Here is a 23735-nt window from a genome sequence, read left to right on the forward strand (position 1 = left end):
GATGCCTCTATTACTACTTTTTGTGATATCTGCAGAGACCGCCAGAACCTCCCATATGCTGCTTAAATGATCTACTAATGCCTCTAAATATTAAGGGATGGAGACTTTTTTGGGTTTATTTACCATATTTGATCTGAATGTCAGCCCCACTGCTGAAACTTGTCAAGATGGACCTTCAGAAGCATTTGTTTTGTGGTCTACTGGTTGGGAGGATTAATTCAGTAATTTGAACACCCTAAAACATCTTATTTTTGTCTACATTGTTATCTATATTGATCCGAGATTTGCTCTTTGTTGACTTGAACAGGGATGTCAGGGATACACATGGAGTCATACAAGTCTATAATTTAGAGCAGGATTGTAACTTTGTTTTGTGTATTTGAAAAGTGTACTATCATCTAGGAGGGTATCCTGGAGCTGGGCCGATCAGAGTCTAACCTCACCTAGGATAAGTGGGACAGGCAATTCAAAACGCCTAGTCCTCAACTACTTGTAGAACTCAAGCAGTAAGGAAGAGGCTGTGATGCTTAGAGGTAGGGTTGTTCCATTATTCAAGAGCGATGTAGAACACACAACCTTCAGATCTACCTAGGATGTATGCAAGTAGGAGTCCGGCCGAACTGAGGTGTTTGGATGGCTTCTGAAAGGAGATGCAACTGTTGACGTAGATTTGGCCAATGTTGTGCGGCACTTTTAAAGTTAGAGAGTTTGAATTGTGCACACTTGGAAGTCAGTGGAGCTCCTTGAGGAGCGGCGTGATTTGTGAGCTTCGTGGGAAGTTGAGGTGATTCTGCTGCCGAGTTTAAAATAACTACATGAATCTCAATGGGGATACGCAAAAAATCTGGCATGGAACCGGCCCTCCAGGACCGGTTTGGAGACCCCTGGAAGTTTCCTGGTGAGGTGTTTGTTGATCTCAGCATAAAGGGAGTTCCAGTTGTCAGTTTGCTAGTGACAAGGGTTTGTGTGATGGTTTCGAGGGTGCTGCGAGGGAGCCATTCGAAGATTTTCCTCAGCATCAGAGTGTGAAAGCAGGAGGCTGTGAAGGCATTGACTTGGGCGGTCCTGTCAAGTGTGCTGTTTATGATGATCCCTAGGTTCTTGGCTTCAGCGCTGGGCCCTAGTGTGGCTGGCCACCAGGTGGAGGACCATGGCGAGGTGTTTTCCCCAAATAGCAAAACTTTTGTTTTGTCGCAGTGAATTATAGCCAGCTGGGTTCATCCAGTTAGCTGCTTCGGTCATGCAGGCGATAAACTTGTTGCAGGTGCTGGGAGTGTTATTCGAAAGAGTATGAGTAAGCATCACCGGCGCAGGAGTGGCTGTCAATGTCATGGGAACAGATAAGGCTGGCCAGAAGGATCATGTAAATGTAAAGATGGTCAGGCTGAGAGAAAATCCTTGCGGTACTCCACAGAAGTTGCAGGTGTCCATCAAGTAGGAGGCCAGGCTGGATGTGTCCTGCCAGTCAGGAATGAGCAAATCCAGTGGAGAGCGGGTCCTTGGATTCCAATCTCAAAAACGAGCGATGAGAATACAATGGGAGGCCTTGATGAATGCAATGGAGAGGTCTAGGAGGATAAGAGCTGCTGTCTACTCTGTCCATTATTTTGAGAATGTCATCTATGGCAGCGATGAGGACCGTTTCTGTCTTTGCTTGTGTCTGAAACAGGACTGAGAGGTGTTCAGGAGTTGGAAAACGCTGAGATGGTTGGTGAGGCGTCTGTTTAGGAGCTTCTCTAGAACGTTGGCCTTGTATAGTAGCAGGGACAATGATCTGCAGTTGGCAAGCATTTATTTGTCCATGGAGGGCTTCTTGAGCAGTGGGAGGACTGTGGTGAGTTTCCATGTTTCTGGGAAGGCAGGTGATGCAATGGTAGCGTTAAGGATAGGTTTGAGTGCTTCAATGATGGTTTGGGGTCCTCTGGTGAAGGCATGGTGGGGAAGGAGTCCAATGGGGCCCCCGAGTGGACAGACTTCATGTTGGCCGCAGTCTCTTCCTGTGTGACGGCAGGCCATGTGGACATGATAGTTTCTCTGGTAGAGATGGGAAGTCATGATGTGAGGTCTGCTGGGTCCGTTTGAAGGTTGAAGCTGCTGTATATGGAGGTTTTTTGCTGCACAAGCATTAGGAGTTTGTTACAGCAGTCTTGTGAGGTGGGGATGCTGTTGAAGGCAGCTGGAGGTGAGATGGATTCTTTCAGAATGGCAAAGATCTCTTTGGTGCTGTTGGCGCTTGGCATTCCAGATATGTTGTTAGTAGAGTCTTAGTGGGGATTTGAAGGAATTCCTGTCTGCAATGTCTCGACTCATCCTCCATCTGTGCTCCATTTTTTTGACAATTTGTCACCCTGGCTTAAGGTCTGGATCTTGTGGCTTTGTTGTGCTTGTATGGAGCCAGTGCTGGCGCTGGTGGCGATCAAGTTGTTAAAAGTTGTTGATGGATTCAGTCAGGCTGCTGGTGAATTTGGGTCAGTGTGCAGAGAAAGAAGTCCAATCAAGTTGTGACAGCCAGGTCTAGTAGTGATACATCTGTGTTGGTGCGGGACAGGAATGCTGAATATGACGAGGGTGTAGTCTGTCCTGGAGATCAGTGTGGGTATGTAGACTGAGATGTTGTTAAAGGAAGTGAAAACCGGGTGCAGGAGGTGTCCAGATGAGTGCGTGGGTCCCTTTGCACGTTGGGTATGGCAGACGTTTCTGAGGTTCTCTAGCAAAGCTATAGAGTTCAAGTCAGCATAGCCTTCCAGGTGGAAGTTCAGGTCTCTGAGGATGATGTAGGTGCTGGAGTTAAAGTTGATGGGAGCGATGAAGTTCATGAAAGTGTTTGTGAAGTCAGTTCATGGCCCTGGTTGTCTGTAGACAGAGGTTCCACTCAGGGTGAAGTTAGATGTGATGTGAAGTTTGAACTTCAGATGTTCCGTGCTGCTTGTGTGTGGGTTTGTGGAGATGTTGCAGTTGATGGTGTCCCTGAAGATAATTCCGCCTCCGGACTTGTGCTGACAGTCTTGCATGGCGAACCTGTAGCCTGCGTGGATGGAGGTGGCAATGTCAAGAATTAGAAATGTGGGTACACTTTTCTGGACCATTATATTCAGCAGTCCAACTGAGACTTGATATTGGGCACCCGTATTCCACATTAGATAAACACGAAATCGACAATATGAGCAACCTGTTCTTTCACACTCAAACTGAGACAATAGATATGCTCAGTTCTAAGTTATCTTGCCCCTATAGGTTCTGGAAGTTTATGGTAAAAAGAAAATGGAAACAGAGGTTGAGCCAACACAAGGGGAAGCCATTGGATGCCTGCGGAGTCACAATTACAATTGAGCATGTTGGTAACTGTGATTGGACTGGTGTGCCTCACAAGTTTTGTTTACTTGTTGTGTATCTCATGTATTGATACCAAATAAAAAGAACTAAAAATAGAACAAGGAAATGGAGAGGGGGCTGCGGCAAAGGGCCTACGGGACAGAGAATGTATTAGACACGATGAAGCTCACTTAGGAGAAGCTGCCCTCTATTGAAGCTTCATACAACTTCGCCTAGCCCTCTTCACTGACTGGTAACTAAACCTTTGTTGCTATAACCAACAGGTGAATCCATATACAGCTATATGTGTTTTGCCACACAAATAGGAGGTTTAGGGACATTAACCATGCCCTCTCTTACAGAAATGTGCTGCAAGACTTTTGCCTGACTCTTCAAGCTGAAGAAACACCCAACCTGTAATTAATTAGTAGGCAAGCTGTTGCCCTGTAAACTTAGGAGAAGTTTGTTCACTAAGTTTGGAGCTCGACAGAACATTCATGGGGAAGCACTTTTGCCACAGGAAAAGTTTATCTTCCTGACTTTAGTAGTGATAAACAAGGGCATATGATTTGCTACTGTGCTGTCCTTATTTTTAAAGCACAACAAATTGTCATTATGTGAATTTCCATAAAAAAGAAAGAAATGAGATTAAAAAACTGAAGAATATGCCCAGCGTAAGATGAATTTGGTAACTAAAAGAGTGTAGTTTACCTAGAATTTGCACTTTTACCATTTGGTGGACCAGTTTATAGCTGCTGAAGCCAATTTAAGCCCTGAGCCACGTTCACAACAGATTTGGAATTCCTTCAAGAAGTAGGGTTGATTTTCCAGAACAGTTCTCTGGCTTCACTTTTAATGCCTGTCCAGCTGCTTAGCATCCTTACCAAACTAAAGCTTCTCACCCACACCAGCATCATACCTACTTCTCACATCTTCATTTCCAGCTTTCTTGGTCTCAAGCACAATTCTGCACCACAGAGACACACTCTGCATCAACTTGTGCGCCAACCACTGTTAAAGCCTCGGGGACAAAGTGAACTACAGGATGGAGCTATGACATCTGTTATTTTGGGAGTTTTCTCTTCTTCACTCTTCTACTACTCAAACATGTATAAATATATATTGTTCACAAAGTTAACTTGTACCATTTTTCTAGTGGACTGTGAATTAATATTCATTTCATGTGCCTATTCCTTTGCAGGTATTCATTTCTATACTTCATAAAATCATTGATTATGAGCTGAAGAACGCAAAGGCCAAGGCTATCTGACCTATTGCACAGCTGCCCATCCTACATCCTAGTTCTAAAGTCTACTATATTGCATTTATACTCAAACATGCAGGACAAGGTTAGATTGGGCACTAAGACATACCGAAGACAGTAAAATAACTCTAAAAAGATCACACAGTGCAAGAGCATTAATAATCTACCTTTGGCCCCTCACAATACAACAATACCAAATGTGTCATGACAGTGTCCTACTTAAGACGTTTACCATACAGGAGGGACCCTCTTTATGTTCCTCTTTTCACTCAATAAGGGAATTTTTTCACAACTGATCTAGATATGAAGTCGATTACCTTTTGTTCATCATGCAATGAAGTTGATCACCTTTTGTTCATCATGCATCTGCTTGAAATAATTTTGAAGGGATCATCCAGCTTTATCAAAATATGATGGAAAGGAGATGAGCAGGTGATTTACAAGTTGGAAGTCTTGAGGAATTGAAGAAGGACTTAAAGAGTTGGGAATGAGAACCACTTTAAAGTTTGCCACTCTAGCATAAGGCATAGAATAGAAAGTAAAAAGATTTTGAAACCAAAACAAATCTAGGCCCAGTGAAAAATTCTAAAATGCAATAGACAGAGGGCTTAATACAGCATGAAATGGCACGGTCCGATAGGTTTGAGAGCTCAGTAGTTAGTGGAAACAAGAAACAGAGTTAAGGCAACATGAGAGTAGGAAAGGGGGAGAGAGAAACATGAGAAAGAGAGGAACATAAGCGAGAAAGTGGGAGGTAGAAGAAACACAGAGTGAGAAAGAAAGAAGAGGCACAACAGGGAAAAGGAAGTGTGCTGATAGAACGGAGAAAAATGTGCAGGCCTCATCTCCTCTGATATCCTGTCACGATCCAACCAAAAGTGTGAGTTGCAATTACAGGACACTTGTATTTATACTACCTTATTGTAGTATTTTTATGGAAACATTGTGAAAAATGCCCTCCTGCAGGGCTACTCTTATGTTAGTGGTACACATTCCAACAATTCTGAAAAAATGCTAAGAATTCTCGTGAATGTTCAGGACTGCTCCCAGCACATTTATTTTCACACAGGGTGTATACAATTATGCCGTTATACTGCAATTTTGGAATGTGATGTTGCCCTAACAAATGCTTTTTTTATGCACTTAAATGTTACCTTTGGGTTCAAAACATAGTAAATCTGACAAAGTTTGCCTTAGCCATGCTGCTCTTGGGATTCTTCTACACTGTTATTTTTTTTATAAACCATCTTGCAGCTGCTGGATTCTCCCTTTCATGTTTTGAAACAGAAGTGGGAATGGACAATAGAAGAATCAGAGAACCAGCGCAAGAAGATGTTGTCCTAGAAATAGCCTATCATTGATACACGCAGCACAAAATATCTTTCAGTCTGTGAAAAACAACAGATGGGAAAAAAGGAAATTAGGTGCGTGTATCAAGAGGGAGAGAGAGGACCAGAAAGCTAGTCCTTATCCCCCGAATTATATGTCAATAAATCAAAAATGGACTAGCTAAATAATCAAAAGAAAATAAATTATTTTAATTTATCAAGGACTCAAGTATGCTTTGTCAATGGTTTGAGGCACCTGGTAGGTGTGCTCATAAAGCCCTCACCCACCAACCTAGTTGGTGGCATGCTTCATCATCGGGCCCACCCAGTGACACCTAGCGTGTCCCGGGTGTGCTTCGACGCCTGAAGACAGCGGAGCAGGTATGTCGCTGTGTGTGCGGTGAAGACTGTTATGGATTGTGAATTTAAAACGGCTTGGCGGGGATCCCAGTGCCCAAGGGCAAGTACACTTTATTAGCTGGGTCACCGTCAGCGGTTAAAAAATAAGGCTTATCGGATGGTGGAGGCGAGTTACGACCTCTCACATCCTGGGGTGTGTCAACATGTTTCAGCCAGTGCCTTATTACTATGCTGGCTTTCTTCAGGACGGGTAAAAAAGTGTGTGCAATTAAAATTAGTGGGTGTATATCCAGACTATGTGTATACACGCCCTAAAGTGTTTTTCTATGTGTGAGTGGGGAATTCCCAACTCGAGAAAACACGCTGGTTTGTCAAAAGTGCTACTTCATGGTTTAGAGAAGTGGCATGGGTTGACCTGAGTTCTTGGTCAGAGCCTGCCGTGGACCTGTACTGCCTCCTTCGCTGCACCGGTAAAGGAAATTATTCATAGATACTTCCACTTAGTAACAACATCTTTTATGAGAAAAAAACAGAACAAGCTAACAGCCTTCTAATGTCCAATATTGTTGTCCCCATGTTTACATTGGCCAACATACCTTAAAGGGAATCTTAGTTGTGAGGGTATGTCCATGATATATGATAGGCATGCCATCATCACCATCCCAGCAGTCTAACTCCACGCTCCTACAGCCTTGTAATAGTACCTGTATCAAAAATAAGCATATCAGTCAAAATTCTTAAGAGAACACAATGAGAAAAGTCGGGGCTATGATGATCCATTGAACAAAATACATTTACGTACACACAAAATGAGATATCATTCTAAAATGTATGAAGTTGTACCAGAAAACACTTTAAATAGGATTATGTAAATAATCTTAGGGAAAATGTTGAAACATTTAATATTTAGGAAGAGCGCCCTTGGCCCATTCAATAAATTCTCAACAGAAGTGTTTAAGACATTGTAGAATCCTTTGAACATATATTGGGCCTGACTGTAACAAAAAAGGTCACCAACTCAGTGAAGTAGGCAATAGAACAAATGCGTCTTCGCCTAAGTTACAATTTGGAAATATTAAGTGATCATTCCATTTAGAGAGAACAAATAAAATTACCATGGCCGTGTATTGAAGATACTACACACCCCAGAGGCACAATATGAAAATGTGATTATATTGTACTTAGTCTGCTGAATTTGAAAGCACTGCACACCACAAGGATAGCTACATCAGAATGATCTTAAGAGAGGGAGCCAAGAACCTATCGAGGTGGGGCAAGTAAAGGTAAGAAAAGATGGGAGCTTCAAAGCAAGCTAAGAAGTTCAATTATCCTGCTCTGCATCTATCTTTTAAGCTGCAAGACATTGGGTTAACTTTGTATAAACCCTAATGAAGGCAAGGTTTTACTAAAAGCATTACAACACCCACCTTCAGGAAAGGTCAAATCCCTACACTTTTAACCAAGAAAAACTCTAATAAGTACCTGCCTTTCTTTCCAACCTCAACTGTGGGATCTTTCTATACACAGTCATATTATAGATCACATGACTCCAATCCTGGAAGATACGCACAGAAACTGATCGAATCAATCTACATGTAAAGACACACTTTATGGAACCCATTGAAGAAAATCAAGAAGCAACTTCCACCAAAAGAGGTAATTAAACACTACCCACTTATTTTAAAGGAATGGCACTAGGGTATGAAACCCAAACCTATGACTCAGTACTGTTGAGCACTGCAGACTATAGGAGGTCTAACAAGAAAAGACAATGACACCATAGCATTATGGAATGTCAAAGGAGTACATAATCTCATTAGATGTCAGAAATGTACATTTACTTGAAAAGAGTATAAAAGTATATCAACATTATGAAACAGGCCTCAATGAAAGTGAATCTAAAAATGTATAATTAAACTGGACCAAAGAATCATTTAGTGTCCTCAAATGGGATGGAATCCTGAGCCATAAGTCAACCAATAACACTTTAACTTCCAGTGGAAGAAGAAAGTAATGGAAGTGGGGTCAGAGCTGAAATTGACTTTAATTGGTAAAACCCATGGTCTTCAATAAATATGCTCCACTCCTCTGGGGTAACCCAGAAGATCTGTTTAAAAAAACATCATTCTACAAGGAAACCTTAATTACTTCCTAGAAATCTGCTGTGTATTTCTGTCTGCAAAAGTTCATAATTTGCTATGCAATCCACTATCCATTTTCTAATCAGAATTTGACTGACACATGCAAAATAAATGGGTAGAGAACTTGGTGATTGCCCTGGCCTTCGAGGCCAATTTCAGCTGATGATATCCAGCCCCGTGGTCCATTTGTATAAACACCTGCTAGTGAAAGAGGTGTGGATTAGCCAAAGGCATAAACCTGGGTTGACTTGGGGTGTGACACTGGTGGCTTTAGCAGAGTCCGTAGTACAGGCTGTGCCAGGATGTTAATGAAAGTACCCCTGTCAATCAGGGCTGGGATTTGATGGCCAGCGATGGTGATTATACAGCTTGGTATGCCTCGTCTGTGGCATGTTCCGGGTTGCATGGCATATATGACGTGCACTGCACCATCTATGTCATCCTCGTCCATGTCTCCTATATCATCAGGGGCTCCCTGCGTTTCCAAGACATTCATAGACTTGGCCTTTGTGACGGAAGAACCAGCAGACCTTGGCAAAGTGATGGAGCTTGTTTCATAAGGAACATCTTTTGCCTAGCGCCAGACAGGTGCCTTGATATTGGCAGGGGCCTTCGCATCAGTCATAAACCTTGGAATTTGCTGTGGACGTAGGGTGAGCTTTTTTGTTGTCATTGCCAGTTGCTGCTACCAGATCCACTGGTTCTGTTTTCACCGGTAGTTCTACGGTGCCTCCATGTGTGCAGCAGGTGCTTTGGAAAGTTCTTTGGAGCAACCCTACATGAGTATTTTGGCCATGGACATGCTGGGAAATTGAAGGATGTTTTTCCTTATTTTTAGCAAAAAAACAACCCTGTATGATTTGGGCCTTGATCTCATCATCATCTTTAGGCAGGGTGCACATGCTTGCTAGATCTTTTAGACGAGCATAGAAAGTGTCCACCAAGTCCTCCAGTTGCTGACTGGCTTGTCGTAGGAGGAACTGCTCGTTGTCAGGATTTGAAAGTGGTTCAAAGTTAGCTGTTAATGCTTGTTTCAGGGTACTGTACGTGATAGGTGGACCAGTTTTCACTACTGACTTTCGAATTCTGTGGATTGAGCTCCCCCACCCCCAATGCAAGAGCATGGGGCGCCTTCTGTCATTACTCAGTACCACTGCAACAAAATGAGTTTCCAACCAGAAAACCTTCCACCTTGCTGCCTTGGAGAGTGGGTGCCGATCACACACAAACCGCTCAGGAGTAGGGATGGACGTCATGGGTGCCATCTGTCTTATTCACACCTGTGTTCAAGTTCCTCAAGATATGTCCAGGGCCCCGCAGTGAGTGCAGCTATTCAAGGAGGAAGGCTGCAGATTACGCAGAGCCAACTCCCACCAGGGCAAGTCAGTCACAGGGCTGATGACAAAGTCCAACCAAATCTCAACCAGACGTGAGGGTCAGGGCAACAGAAAAAAAAGATTTTTTTTTTTAAACATCCACATTTACTTTACATCTGGGTCTCCCGCAGATGTCCACCATTTTGGGAAGCATGGACTATGGCTTCATGGGCATTGTTTCAGGGTCACTGAGCAAGGTGCAGCTAATTACTCCCTGGAGGCTGGCAGTGCTGTTGTGGTGTCGGGAGGATGCCAGCAATGTGCGTGGGCACGAGGCAGGCCAGGAGACACTCCTCGTGGGAATGGCCAGTAGCAGCTTGTAGCGAGAGCTGGAGCGATGGCGGCAGTTCTGGTATGGCAGCAGTTGTGGTGCGGCAGGGCTGGCGGTGAGCAGGCGAGGGTGGGTGTGCACCACCTGATGGCAGCAGTGCGCAGCGGCATCAATGCATGACCGTCAGGCAGGAGATGACATACAGGGCACGACCATGCTGGGAGCGATGAGGCGAGCTCCGCCGTGGCAGGCCTGCCTATTGTATGCCCAGGTATGTTTCTGTGGCAGTCAGTTAGGGTGGGAGCAGTTTGGTACCAATACCTTTCCAGCAGCTGGCAGGCCAGGAAGCTGCAATATGTGCGCCACCAACTTCAGGATGGCAGTGATCCACAGGCAGATGTCGCAGGGGGGGCCACAGGTACACACAATCCCACCTTCATTGCTAATTTGTTAAGTTGTAATGTCTGCAGGCACGTAGGCCTTGGTCGGCAGTTCCCCAGCCCCACCAGTGAATGATGGCTCTAAACCAGGCTTTTCCAAGGAGTAGCTTGTGAGCTACTGGTAGCCACTTTTAAGTAGTTCTCCTCCGTGCAGCCTGGTCCACTAAATTAGAAACCTTTGCTTGGTTGAATTAACACATTTACACTAATATTGGAAAGCCTGTATTTGAGACAAAAATTTGTGTATTTTCACAACTCACAAGCTGATGTTTGGAGAAAAACTGTTTATGTTTCAAAATATTTAAAGTGGATATTTGAATAATAAATCATGTGGCCCTTGGAGATACTTATTACCTCTATTACTACCTTGGTGCCAAGGGTTTTGAAGCTCTGGCTGTTATCCATTACCCACAAAGAGACATTCCAAATTGACACAGCCTTTTTACATTACTACTGGGAATCCTTGCAACAAGATGATCACTGTTGGTAATCTTGCATATCATGGGTACTCATGTAATCTTGTCTAATGTGGTTGCAATTAAGACATCAATAATATTAGTAGTTCATGATGATTTTAATTGAACATAAGTAGCTCTTTTCGCAGAAAAGGTTGGAGACTCCTGCTCTAGACTTATTACTGGAGTCAACTAACCACGAGGTCCGAGCCCCGGGCCTCTTTATTACTGTCAATCTGGCACATCACGGCCACAACCACTTGCCACCAAACATGGGGCTTTCATGACAAACACCCCTTCCACATTATGCATGTTGGGATTGATGGAGCAAGGTGGCAAAACAAAATGTTGTGTACCCCTTGTGAAGTCAATGTTCCATAACATTAACATTTACTAATGGTGTGTTGTGGTGTATTAATCAACAATAGTATAAGATGCACATACATGAACACGTGGGAATACTAATTTTGCCTGCATGAAGCAATATAATTAACTAATTTGAGTTGTTATTGTGTTGTGAACTAATGCAAAGCTTAAATATATATAAATGCAATGTGAATGTGCTTATTGTACACGTTATTGTGCTAAAAAGTCGTTGGATATGTAAGTATGAAACGCATTTATGTGGCTTACCTGCTAGGTAATAACTAATAGGGAAACATTAGTATGGTGGAAGGTAAACAGAAGGGCTTTAGTTCCATATTTAACATGAATTTGTGTTTGTTTCTATGATTGTTCCAAAAGTGGCTTCTGAGGCCTACGAGTTATGGTTGCTCTGGCTAACTGTGAGCAAGTGCTGGACTGCGCATGCGTGCCCAAAGCCTACCAGCGAGAGTGAACTGCCTGTACTCCGATGGGAAGTTCAAGGCTGCTTTGCCCTAAAGTCAGGATGATTGCCAAAATATGGACAGTCGAGTGTTCCAAATGTGGGAAAACAAGGCAAAGTTGCGAGTGAAGGAAGTGACCAGGCCAAAGACTGTCCTAAACAATACCGCATTATGATTTTGCTGATTCACCGTGAATATGATTTTGTAATGGTGAGGAGATGCTCACCCACCCCAAATTGTCCAATCAGAACCCGAATTGGTGACGTTATATACTTTTTAGAGAGATTAAGTTAGGAAATTAGTGTATAAAAACCCCTGATTTTGCTTAGAGGTAGTCGCTCTTTCGATTTCCTCTCGAAGTGCTGTCGGATTGCAAATCGATTCCTGGATGTAAGATACTTTGATTTATTTTCCTTGTTTGCTTTGCAGGAGTGAAGGATAAGATAAGGGCGTTAGTTAGGGATGTTAGGAGAGAATGAATTTGGAACTATCTGTTCTTTGCTAAACTTTTAACTGACTTCTAAATAAACAACTGTTTCTGAGCTCTAAATAAAATGATCATTTTGAAATAAAGTTTAAGATTTTTACTTAATAAAGAAATAATCAATGTCTAAATGTCAGACATATTAAAGTTTTGCTTTTAATAAAAATAGGAAAATGGAATATTAAAGCTGGTCTTGTGATTTTCCTACGCCTAATTTTCTTTCTAGCAGATCCATTGCCACTATGGTGGTGTGTCTTAATAAAATTCACGTTTGATTAAACCATGGTAAAGCGTATAAACCTGTAGGTGTAAATAGTAACCGATTAAATAGGTTTAGACACTCCGCCAAATGTTACAGCATTACTCCTTTGTGTTTCACCAAATACCTTGAAGCCAAATTAAGTGAACAGAGTAAATGGGCAGGGTTATGGGCCCCACTGACGAATGAGTGTGTGTTCGGAGGTTTCAGGGAAATGGTAAGTACTGGTTAGAAATGATTTTTGGAGTTCCGCTGTAGCAGTTATATCTTGGTAGCAGAGTAGTGGTTGCTAAGGAAATTAGCTAGGGTTATGTATAAAAGTACTATATAGAATTTAATGTACAGAATTATGACTAACATCTGTTGAGTTCGTATAACGTTATATGTAGTTCTGAAAAGGCTTCCAAGTGTTGCGTGAAGCTAGTGCCTCTGTCTGCTGGCAGAGGAAGTGTGGCAATTAAAGTCGCACAGTGCATTGGTCTGTTTCAAAAAAGGAGTATTGTCGTATACTGCGGTGGTATTGTCGCATATCACTGTTTAGGGACATTAGGTGTGAAAGGATAAATGTATAGTGAGGACAGACTATGAAATCTTAGCCTTCAAGCACAGGGATCATTGCGTATCCTGATTAAAACTTACTGCTGGGAGAGTAGTAGGACTTAACCAGAGCTTGATAGAAGGGTAAAGGAGTGGCGTCTACTTTACTAACGAAAGAGGAATTCTGAGGTGAGCTAGAGGTAAGCGCTGCCTACTGGTGATCCAGAGTTTGTGTATATATGAATAGGGATTTCTGTATGAACGTGTGTAAATGAAATTGCAATACGCGTTCTGGTGAAACTCTGGGATTGTCTCTAAGGAGGTGAAAAAGATCTCTGTATGTGCTTTCCTAGAGAAACAAGTTTGTTATTGCCTGATAGAAGGGTAAGGTAGAGGGTAGTGCTACTTTATCGACGAGTCTAAAATTCTGAGGAGGTAAGCGTCGTCTACTCCAGTTACAGAATACTTGTGTGATTGAAAAATTCAATCACTTTATTAGCGAAACAGGCAAATGGTATTGTTTTATGAAAGTTACTAACTGATTTTGTAAAATACCTTGTAAATACGGCTTCTTGAAAAAACCCTGTAAAGGAGGGGTCAGCTAGCGTTGCAGAAGCCGGAGCGCTGGTGACGTCAAAAGTGTCGCGCTGGGATTGGTCCTCGTGACCGAGCAGGAGTAGAGGCTGATTGGTGCATCACGAAAAGGAGCAAAAGCTATTGGTTAAGCACTATAGTAACGTATCGTGTTCTAATTGGTACATTAGTGCGAACCGCGCTGTGATAGGTTGGTGTTACGGAAACAGCAATAGAATAGTACGCGATCTTTTTGAAAACAGGAGATTTGTTGAAAATGGCTTACTACTATTATGACGAAGACAAGAAGAAACCTTCATGGTTTAAAAAGTTGAAAAATATGTTTGTAAAAGACAAAGAAGTAGTTACGAGAGAGGGAAAAATACTTCCTCCGCCAAAAACACCTGCTTCTCTGATGTTGTCAAAATATGGTTACCATACATATGTTTGGTTGGAGAATTGGGTACGGTATACCAAGGATGATGGTGTGTTAGCTTTTCCAGAAGGAGGATCTTTTGATATGTCAATTTTGGGAAATTTGAGAGACAGAATGATGAAGCTTGAACCGAGACCTAGACCGACTCAATTTGAGGCATTGGTTGAATGGGAAGATGAGATACTTGAATTGGAAAGTGAGAGGTTAAGCAGGCATATCAGACCGAGGTAGACGTCGAGATTTGTGGGAAGAAACACATGAGTAGAATGCGTAGATGGAGAAATGGTAACATGTGTGATGGCATGTATCCAGTCAGATTGGTGGAAGAATATGAGGGACGGAAATGCACAGAAAAGAAAAAGAACACAGAGATAGGGAATCAAAGTTATGGTGAAAGCCCAGCGTCACTGAGAGAGGCTTTACTCGTCACACTGCTGAAGCCGGGCAAAAAAGAAGACAAATGTGATTCATACCGTCCTCTTTCGTTATTAAACGTAGATACGAAAATAATAGCCAGTCTGCTAGCGGATAGATTAAAACCGCTTATGCCCCTGTTAATAAGACCCGACCAGTCCGGATTTATTCCTGATAGAGCCACCACACACAACACCCGCACATTGTTTGCACTAGCTCACTACCTGGCTCCCGAAACGAAGGCTGTGGCGGTGTTGCTTGACGCCGCTAAGGCGTTTGACACCATCGGCTGGCCCTTTATTCAGGCGGTGTTGGTACGTATGGGGTTCCCTATGATTTTTCTGGGATGGATATCTATGTTGTACACCGACTTAACTGCACGCATCAGAGTAAACAAGTACATTTCGGAACCAATCCGCATAGGCAGGGGCACCCGGCAGGGTTGCCCACTCTCACCGATGTTGTTCGCATTGATCCTGGAGCCGCTGGCTTGTAAAATCCGACAACATCATCACTACTCGGCAATTCAAATGCCCTCCCGTCCAATACATATCTCGCTTTATGCAGACGACATGGTGCTCTATGTAAAAAACCCTGCACAACATTTGAATCCGCTATTGCGGGAATACATAAAATTTGGCCAACAGTCCGGTCTGCAGATAAATTGGGATAAATCCCTTATCCTATCGCTGACGGACAGCACCAGCCCAACACAATTGGACTACCCACTGGAATGGCAGGGAGAACCGACGAAATATTTGGGTATATGGTTCCATAGAGACCCAGAATTGGTTGTACGGACGAATTACGGACGTACTATAGCGGCCCTTGAAGATAAAGTTAAGAGATGGAACAGACTTCCCTTGTCCTTGGCAGACAGAGCCGCGATTGTCAAAATGGTACTTCTACCGAAGTTCCTGTACTTGTTTAACAATATTCCGATCAAACCCCCTGCTGCGGTATTCCGTAGTATCAATACGTTGGTACTTAGTCTGCTTTGGGCGGGCAAACAAGCGAGGATGGAGATGCGCACCATGACCCTGCCATATGCTAGGGGGGGGCTTCAGGGTCCCAGACTTCTACCTATACTACTTATGCGCTCAGGCGCAATTCGCGCATTACTGGCACCACAGTGTACCCTTTATGACGCATGTGGCGGTGGAGGCGGGAGATGCGGGTCCGATCCCTCTGTCTAGCATACTGACACATCAACGCCCTAGGATGCACGAGCGCGACATTAACCCGGTGAATGCGACCACGGAGGTTTGGCGATTGATGGGCAAGGCAGCACACACCCTACCACTATATGCACCACGGCTTCCACTAGCGCATCACCCGGCACTTTCGGTCACACAGGAACAGATAGGTATGGATTTGCTTAAGAGGGCTGGCTTAGACACACTAGGGGATCTGTACATGAATGGTGAATTCCAGACCCTGGAGAAATTACAATACATCAGCAACCCATCCCCACTCTTCAGCTTTAATTATTATCGACTACAGAGAGCGCTTCGGGAACATTACCCCTCACATCCAGGAGAACCACAGACACTGGAACCCCTGCAATTGCTCCTGACCACACCCGCAGCGTCTCACCTAGTATCTAAACTATACACGAGCATACAGGGAGCTATAGGGGGTAACTCAGACAAGGCTAAGGATAGATGGGACTCTGGGCTGGTGGAACCTCTAACAAACGATGAATGGGAATCCGCATGTTTGCTTACAGGCATGTTAACACCTAATGGTAACCTGAAAATCATCCATTACAAATATCTGCATCAGGTATATCATACGCCTCAGCGACTGTATAAATATGGATTGAGGGCCGACTCCAAATGCTGCCGATGTAACCAGGATGACGCAGACTTCATGCATCTGGCCTGGCACTGTCGCAGAGTAGCAGGATACTGGGAACAGGTCATGCAGGTCTTAAGTGAAATGCTCGGAGTGTCTGTGATGTGTGACGTTAAAATCTGTCTGTTGGGTATAGTTCCGCAGCTCAGGGCTTTAAAACGCAAATTCTGTGTAGTTGCATTACTGTTAGCCAAAAGACGAGTGTCGTTACATTGGAACAGCGGGAGAATCCCGGAGGTGAAGCACTGGATTGAAGATTTGGTGTATTGTCATGACACTCTCAATACCTACGAGGAGGAGCTGCCGATCGGGTCAAGACCTAAGGACGATTGGGGCTTTTTGCGCACATATCTGCTAACTCATGGCGCGTCAGACTCGGAAGCGGACACTGAGTGATATATTCGTCAGAAGGTGTACGTAGAGTGTACTGCGGTTTAATATTGGTACTGAGGAGGAAGGATGCTGTGATACAGAGTATTAGTGGCAAGAGGAAATCAGATGTTGGGTAATGTGTTGTTAATTTACAGGTTGTTAAGTTTTTTTTTTTTTTTTAAAACAAAAAATGGTGAAAATGTAAGAATATTATCGAACAAATAGGCGAGTATGACACTGTTGACAGCATATGGTTTATCTGATAATACGCCGCCGGTCCGTTGGATGTCGGCTGATGGGCTGTGTCCAACTACGACTGGCTGTCCCTGCAGTGAATGCATGTAGCCGGCCCGCTAGGGATGTAGGCGACTTCTATGTATTTCTTTATATGTGATGGACAGTGCAATTAACTTTCTTACGGCAATAAATAAATAATAAAAAAAAAAAGTTATGGTGAAAGCGAATCAGAGGATGTTGTGTTAGAAGAAATATTAAATAGGAGACCGGCACCATATTAACCAGGTTCTTTATGGACGACCCGGAATGCTCCAATAGCAGATGAGAGAGTTAGTGAAACTACGAGACAACCATCAAATTTCCGAGATTTCCCTGAGAGAGTAGAAAAAAGATATGTCCCAAGTACACCGATTGGAGAAGCTAGAATTACAGTTACTCCTGTACAAAGTAATAACTCGCATAAAACTGTGCTAAGTAATGAAAGGCGTAATGATGTACAGCCAGATATTTCTGATTATGAACATTCTGCACATGAACTGATTCAAAACCTTACTAAAAATATGGAAGCTGTAAATGTCCCAGTAACAATAGGACCTGTGATACCAGTATTTGAAAATCAAAGTATAAAAGAGCCGACCTTAACAATTCCATTACAACAGAGTCTGAAGAAAGTAAAAGAGAATATTTATCCTGATTTGTCAGAAATAAGGCGGAATGTAAATGTAAATCCACCAGAATTGACTTTTAATCAAAGTTTGTCATGCAGATACCCGACAGGAGCAGAATCTGACTCTACAACTCCAGAGAAAAGTATAGATAAAATAGATTTAACACAAACACCTGTAGGACCATCAGATAAAGAATTGAGTGATTGGATTAAAATCTTGAAATTAAAAGAGCAGGAATCAAAAGTGCTGGATGTGGCCAAATTAAAAGTAGACATGGAAGAATTAATATTTGGAACTATTGGAACAGACAGACTAAAAACATATCAGGATGGTGAGCTCATGTTTTTATGTAAAAGCATAATATGGAAGGCCAAAACAATGTATGATCAGTTGGAAGAAGTGGCAAGTGAATATGGAATAGAATTTTCAAAAATAAAATCATTGCAGAAAACATATCGAGTAGATTTTGCAGAAAGAGACATTGAGAACATGAATACTGCTGGGAGATTATCACAAATAAAAGACTTGATTGTGTTGTTGCGAAAATGGGGAGAAGTAAGTAAATGGAGGGTCAAGTGGGCAAAGAAGAAAGAAGAGATCAGTGATAAATCCACATTAGCTTTTCCAATCAGGGAAAAAGAGACAGTGGCAACTGGGTTTCCCATGAGAGAGATACCTGGAGGAGGATATGTACATGTTCCTTGGAGCAGACAAGATATATTATCATTTACAAATGATTTCCCTAGGCTGAGAGAGAAACCAGTGGAATGGTATCGACAGGTAGACAGATTGTAAAAGTGTCAAAAGTTTTATGGATTGATTTGGATGGATTGTTTGACATAGTGGTGCCAGCAGACCTATGGACAGAATGCAAAATATCTGTAGATTGGCCAAGGGAAGATTTTCCCAGAGACAAAGTAACAGGAGCTTCATCACCAGACGTAATGAGAAAGCACGAACAAGTGATAGTGTGGCTGAAAAATAAAATACCACCAAAGGAAACTGATTGGGTGAAAATAGACAGGACCACACAAGAGCCGAAAGAAACTGTACATTCATTCTATGAAAGATTGTTGTTAGTTTTCAAACAGTATAATGGTTATGAGGAGCTAATGAAAACGACATGAGTCACTTCATATATAGATTCGTATATGGTTTGAGACCAGAAATTTCAGACATGATTAGACACAGCATGATAGGATGGCAGTCGAGCTCAGTAGATAAAGTACTGAGACAGGCAAAATATTGCAGTGTAGAAATTGATGTAAAACAGAAAAAGCTGAAAGAAAAAGCCATCTGGGAACAAGTGAGGGTAGCGGAACAACAAGTAGCGCAAATGGAGAGTAAGAATACAGGGAATCAAGGAAGTTTTAAGGGTAAACCTAAATTAATGGGAAATATTGATGATTTGAAGAAGAAATTCCCATGTTTCAATTGCGGCAAGTTAGGACATTGGAAGAAAGAGTGTAAATGTCCACCAAGACTTAATGAGGAAAATACATCATTGAATCCGCAGGTGCAGTTTGAGGTAAATCAACAGCAACCGCAACAACAGCAGATAGCAAATCAGCAAAGTCAGGTGCCGCAACCGCCACTGCCATACAGTGTAAACCAGCAGAGGTACAGTGCAGAGACAGGATTCAGCGGAGGTGAACAGGTAAAAAGACCGCAGAGAGTGAATGCGTGTCCTCAGTATTGGTTACAAGAGGAGGATGGCAGTGAGCCGGATGAAAGTTTCCGACGGTGCCTGAGAGAGGAAGAAGAGTGTGTGCTTGGAGCTACTCTTGAGGTAGACCAGTCTGGTCCATTTGTGAGCGGAAAGGTGAATGATGTGGAAATAACTTTCCTAGTGGACACTGGTGCTACCCGTTCTACTGTTAGAACAGTGGAAGTTCAAAATCTTTCTCTCTCGGGAGAGACCATTCAAGTTGTAGGTGTAGCTAATAGACAGATAAAAACTCCCTTAACAAAACCAGTTGAAATAGAAATTGGAACTTTCAAAGATATGCATCGATTTGTGGTGTGCGATAGTAGTCCTGTTAATTTGTTAGGTAGGGATATATTGTGCAAGATGAACTGTGCCATATACTGTTCACCGGATGGCATAGAATTGCAAACTCCAGATGAAGATAGTTTGTATAAAATGACAATGCTCATGATTGAGGCAGAGCAGGATAAGCTATTTCCTGTTTTTGACAAAGAAAAGATTCCTGTTGAATTGAAAGAGGCAGTGGAAGAAGGAGTATGGGATTTCACTGGAAAAGATATAGGTTTAATGAAAGATGTTGTTCCTGTAAAAGTTACAGTAAGAGAAGGTGCGAGTTACCCAAATATACCTCAGTATAAGATGACTACAGAAGTAATTGGAGGAATAACTCCAGTAATTGACAAAATGATTGAGCAGGGAATACTGAGAGAAATAGAAAGCAGTCCTTGTAATTCACCAATTATGGGATTGAAAAAGCATAACGGAGAATTTAGAATTGTGCAAGACCTTAGAAAGGTTAATAAAATTGTTGTCCCATGTTGTCCGATTGTTCCGAATCCGGCAGAGATTCTGTACCAAATTCCTCATGATGCAGAATGGTACACTGTGATTGACCTTTGTAATGCGTTCTTTTCTGTTCCATTGCATCCAGAAAGCCAACCAATTTTTGCATTCCGATTCCAAAATCGTATCCTAGCATGGTGTAGAATTCCGCAAGGGTACACTGAGAGTCCATCGATTTTTAATCAGCTGCTAAAGAAATCGTTAGAAAACCTGACATGCCTGGAGAGTCTGTGTTAGTACAGTACATTGATGATCTTTTGGTTGCATCAAAAACAAAGGATGCATGTGTAACTGACACTGTAGCATTGTTGAATCATTTGGCCGAAGAGGGACATAAAGTGTCTCCATCAAAATTGCAGTTTTGTCAAAATGAAGTACAATACTTAGGTCACAAGATTGCTAAGGGAATCAGACAAGTCACAACAGAAAGAATCAAAATGATACAAGGAATGCAGCCACCTAAACCTCAAAGACAGGTGAGAATGTTCTTGGGAATGGTAGGTTATTGTAGACAGTGGATTTTCATTGATTGCAAAACCATTACAGAGACTGACAAAGGCAGATTTCAGAGACCCCATTGTTTTGACCAAAACAGAAATGGAAGCATTTGAACAGCTAAAAACGAAACTGTGCGAAGCACCAGCTTTAGGAATGCCTGATTATGAGAAGGAATTTAAACTGTACTGCAGTGAGCGAGAAGGATGTGCATTGTCAGTGTTGGTTCAGAGACATGGACGACTGAGAAAACCAATTGCGTATTTCTCAGCTGTTATGGACCCTGTTGCAAAAGCTTTGCCAGGTTGTCTGAAAGCAGTAGCAGCAACAATTGTAAGTCTAGAGCAAAGTGAAGGAATAGTGATGGGATTTCCTTTGAGGGTGTATGTACCTCATTCTGTGGAGATTCTCCTCACTAGAGCTAAAACACAGCATATGACCAACAGCAGAATGACCCGATATGAGAAAATAATTTTAGGAGCTGAAAATGTGACAGTTACCAGATGTGTAAATGTTAATCCTTCTACATTGTTACCTGACACCATTGAAGCAGAAGTAAAAGGTGAGCTTGATCACAAATGTTTGGATGTTCTGGAATATTGTACAAAGCCCCGACCAGATATCAGAGATGAACCCTTACCTGAATCAGATTTTGTAATGTTTGTGGATGGATCATACCTGAGAACAGAGAGTGGTGTTGTAAGTGCTGCGTATGCCGTTTGTACTGTGGCAGAAGTGTTGGAAGCATCTTGTCTGAAAGGAATTCATTCTGCTCAAGTACCAGAGTTGATTGCTTTGATACGAGCATGTGAATTGGGAAAAGAGGTGAGAGTAACCATAGTGACTGATAGTCAATATGGTTACGTAGTTGTTCATGATTATGGACAGCTCTGGTCCCAAAGAGGTTATTTGACCTCTGCAGGAACACCTATTCGAAATGCTGAATTTGTGAAGACACTAATAGATGTGATCCATCTACCTGAGAAAATAGCAGTTGTAAAATGTTCAGCCCATAAAAAGAGTGAGGATTACACTACCCGTGGAAACAATTATGCGGATGCAATTGCAAAGCATCGTGCTAAAAGTCAAATTTCAATCAATTGAAAAAAGTTAAAACAAAATGTTCAGAGTCCTTTAATGAAAACCACTGTAGTTGAGACTTGGCAGGAAGTGAAACAGATACAGGAAGAAGCAGAAGCAGAAGAAAATGATATTTGGCTGAATCAGGATGCAGACAAAGAGAAGAAGATGAAATTTGGGTTTACAAAGATGAAAGACCAGTAATGCCCGATAGCATGATCTCAGACATGGCCCAAATGTACCATGGTCAGGCCCACATTGGTAGAGATGCTATGATTCGTCTTTTCAGACAGACTTGGTATAATCCCAAGTTCAGAATGATTCAGCAATTCAATCCAAACAGGAGAACTGTTGTAAGTTTGGGAACCATAGGACGGGAGGGTGGTCCATTTACAAGGGTTCAGATGGATTTTGTTGAGCTGCCTCTATGCAATGGACTCAGATACATTCTTGTAATAATCTGTTTGTTCTCCCGATTGATGGATGCTTTCCCCATGCGAAGAAACTAAGGGTTGACTGTTGCTAAACTGTTTTTACGTGAGATAATACCACGTTTCGGGTTCGCGGTGACAATTGAGTCAGACCGAGGCCCTCATTTCCAAAATGAACTTATGCAGATGATCTGTGAAGCTCTGGACATTCGCCAGAAGCTGCATTGTGCTTACAGACCGGAGTCTTCAGGAGTAGTGGAACAGGTGAATGGAAAAATTAAAAACAGAATTGCAAAAATGTGTCTGGCAACAGGACTTAAGTGGCCCGATGCCTTGCCGCTTGTCTTAATGACACTGAGAAGCATACCTGACAGGAAAACTGGACTAAGTCCACAAGAGATTCTGATGGGCAGGGTGATGAGGCAGGCCTATGTACCTGTTGATAAGTTGTTGACAATTAATGATGACATCATACTGGATTACTGCAAAAATCTGTCTGATGTGGTAACTTCTGTGCTCCACCAGGTGGGAACTGAATCAAATTCCAAAGCGAAAAATCCAGCTCATGATCTAGTCCCTGGAGACTGGGTTTGAGTGAAAGTGCATCGCAGGAGAAACTGTTTGGTACCTCGTGGCAGAAACCACAACAGGTTATCTTGGTCAGCACTACTGCAGTCAAGTGTGCTGGATTGAAGAGGTGGGTGCATGCCAGCCACACCATTCGTGTGCCTGCACCTGAATACCCGTACGACGGTGAAAGTACAACTGACTCTGACTCTGAAGCTGAACCAGAAAAAACTCCAGATACTGAAGATCGACAGGAACGTCGACATCTGGAAGTATCAGAAGCCAGTTCTGCGTCTGAAGGTGAAGGTGAAAGGGAGGTTGTCAAAATACCAGATTCAGAAGATCAACCTGAAGATCGAGAATTGGTAAAGACAGACACCAGTAAAGACGCTAAAGAAAGTGAAGACAAAGCTGTTGAAGAGGAGAAAACTGAAGAGCAATCTGAAAACTTTGAAAGCAGGAACAGAAATCCTGAGACTGGGGAAGAGGAAGTAACTCACGATAAGGATGAGATTCCAAGTACCAGTTATGAAGGTGTTCTTAACAGAGTAGCAGAAGAGAAAGCGGAGTCTGATGAAGACAAAGACATTGTGAAAATCATAATCAATGATACAGTTGAAGATTCTGAAAGTGAAACTGATGACAATGCAGATGAAACTCAAAGACCAAGAAAAAGAGCTTGGAGAGTGGAGCATAATACAGTAGAGCCAAAGACTAAGAAAGTCTGCAAAGGAGACAATTGGCCTAAAGAAACTGGTGGTTTGAGATTTAAATTAGTGAACAAAACCAATGAGCCAGAAGAGCAAGTGAACGAGATCACTAGTCAAAAAGAAACCTTCGGTAAGAAAATAGAAATTGTCCAAAGACCAAAAAGAGTCAAACGACCAAACTAGAGGTATAAATCACCTGAGTGGACATATATTATCCTACCACCCATTGTTGAAGTTAATAGAAGTCAAGAAAACCTGTACAACCCAAAGGCAATTGGGAAAAGTGAGTA

General features: G+C 42.5%; 1 protein-coding gene across 3 annotated transcripts in view; it reads right to left on the reverse strand.

The window, feature by feature from the left end:
- PLCE1 (phospholipase C epsilon 1) overlaps positions 1-23735 on the reverse strand; it is a 1554148-nt gene that overhangs the window by 409423 nt on the left and 1120990 nt on the right. For all 3 annotated transcript variants that reach the window (XM_078643386.1, XM_078643388.1, XM_078643387.1), the window contains exon 17: positions 6861-6968. In XM_078643386.1, coding sequence (XP_078499512.1) covers positions 6861-6968 — 108 coding nt within the window. The remainder of the gene's footprint in view (positions 1-6860; positions 6969-23735) is intronic.

This window comes from Lissotriton helveticus, chromosome 5_1, assembly GCF_964261635.1.
Source record: "Lissotriton helveticus chromosome 5_1, aLisHel1.1, whole genome shotgun sequence".
Classification (NCBI taxonomy): domain Eukaryota; kingdom Metazoa; phylum Chordata; class Amphibia; order Caudata; family Salamandridae; genus Lissotriton; species Lissotriton helveticus.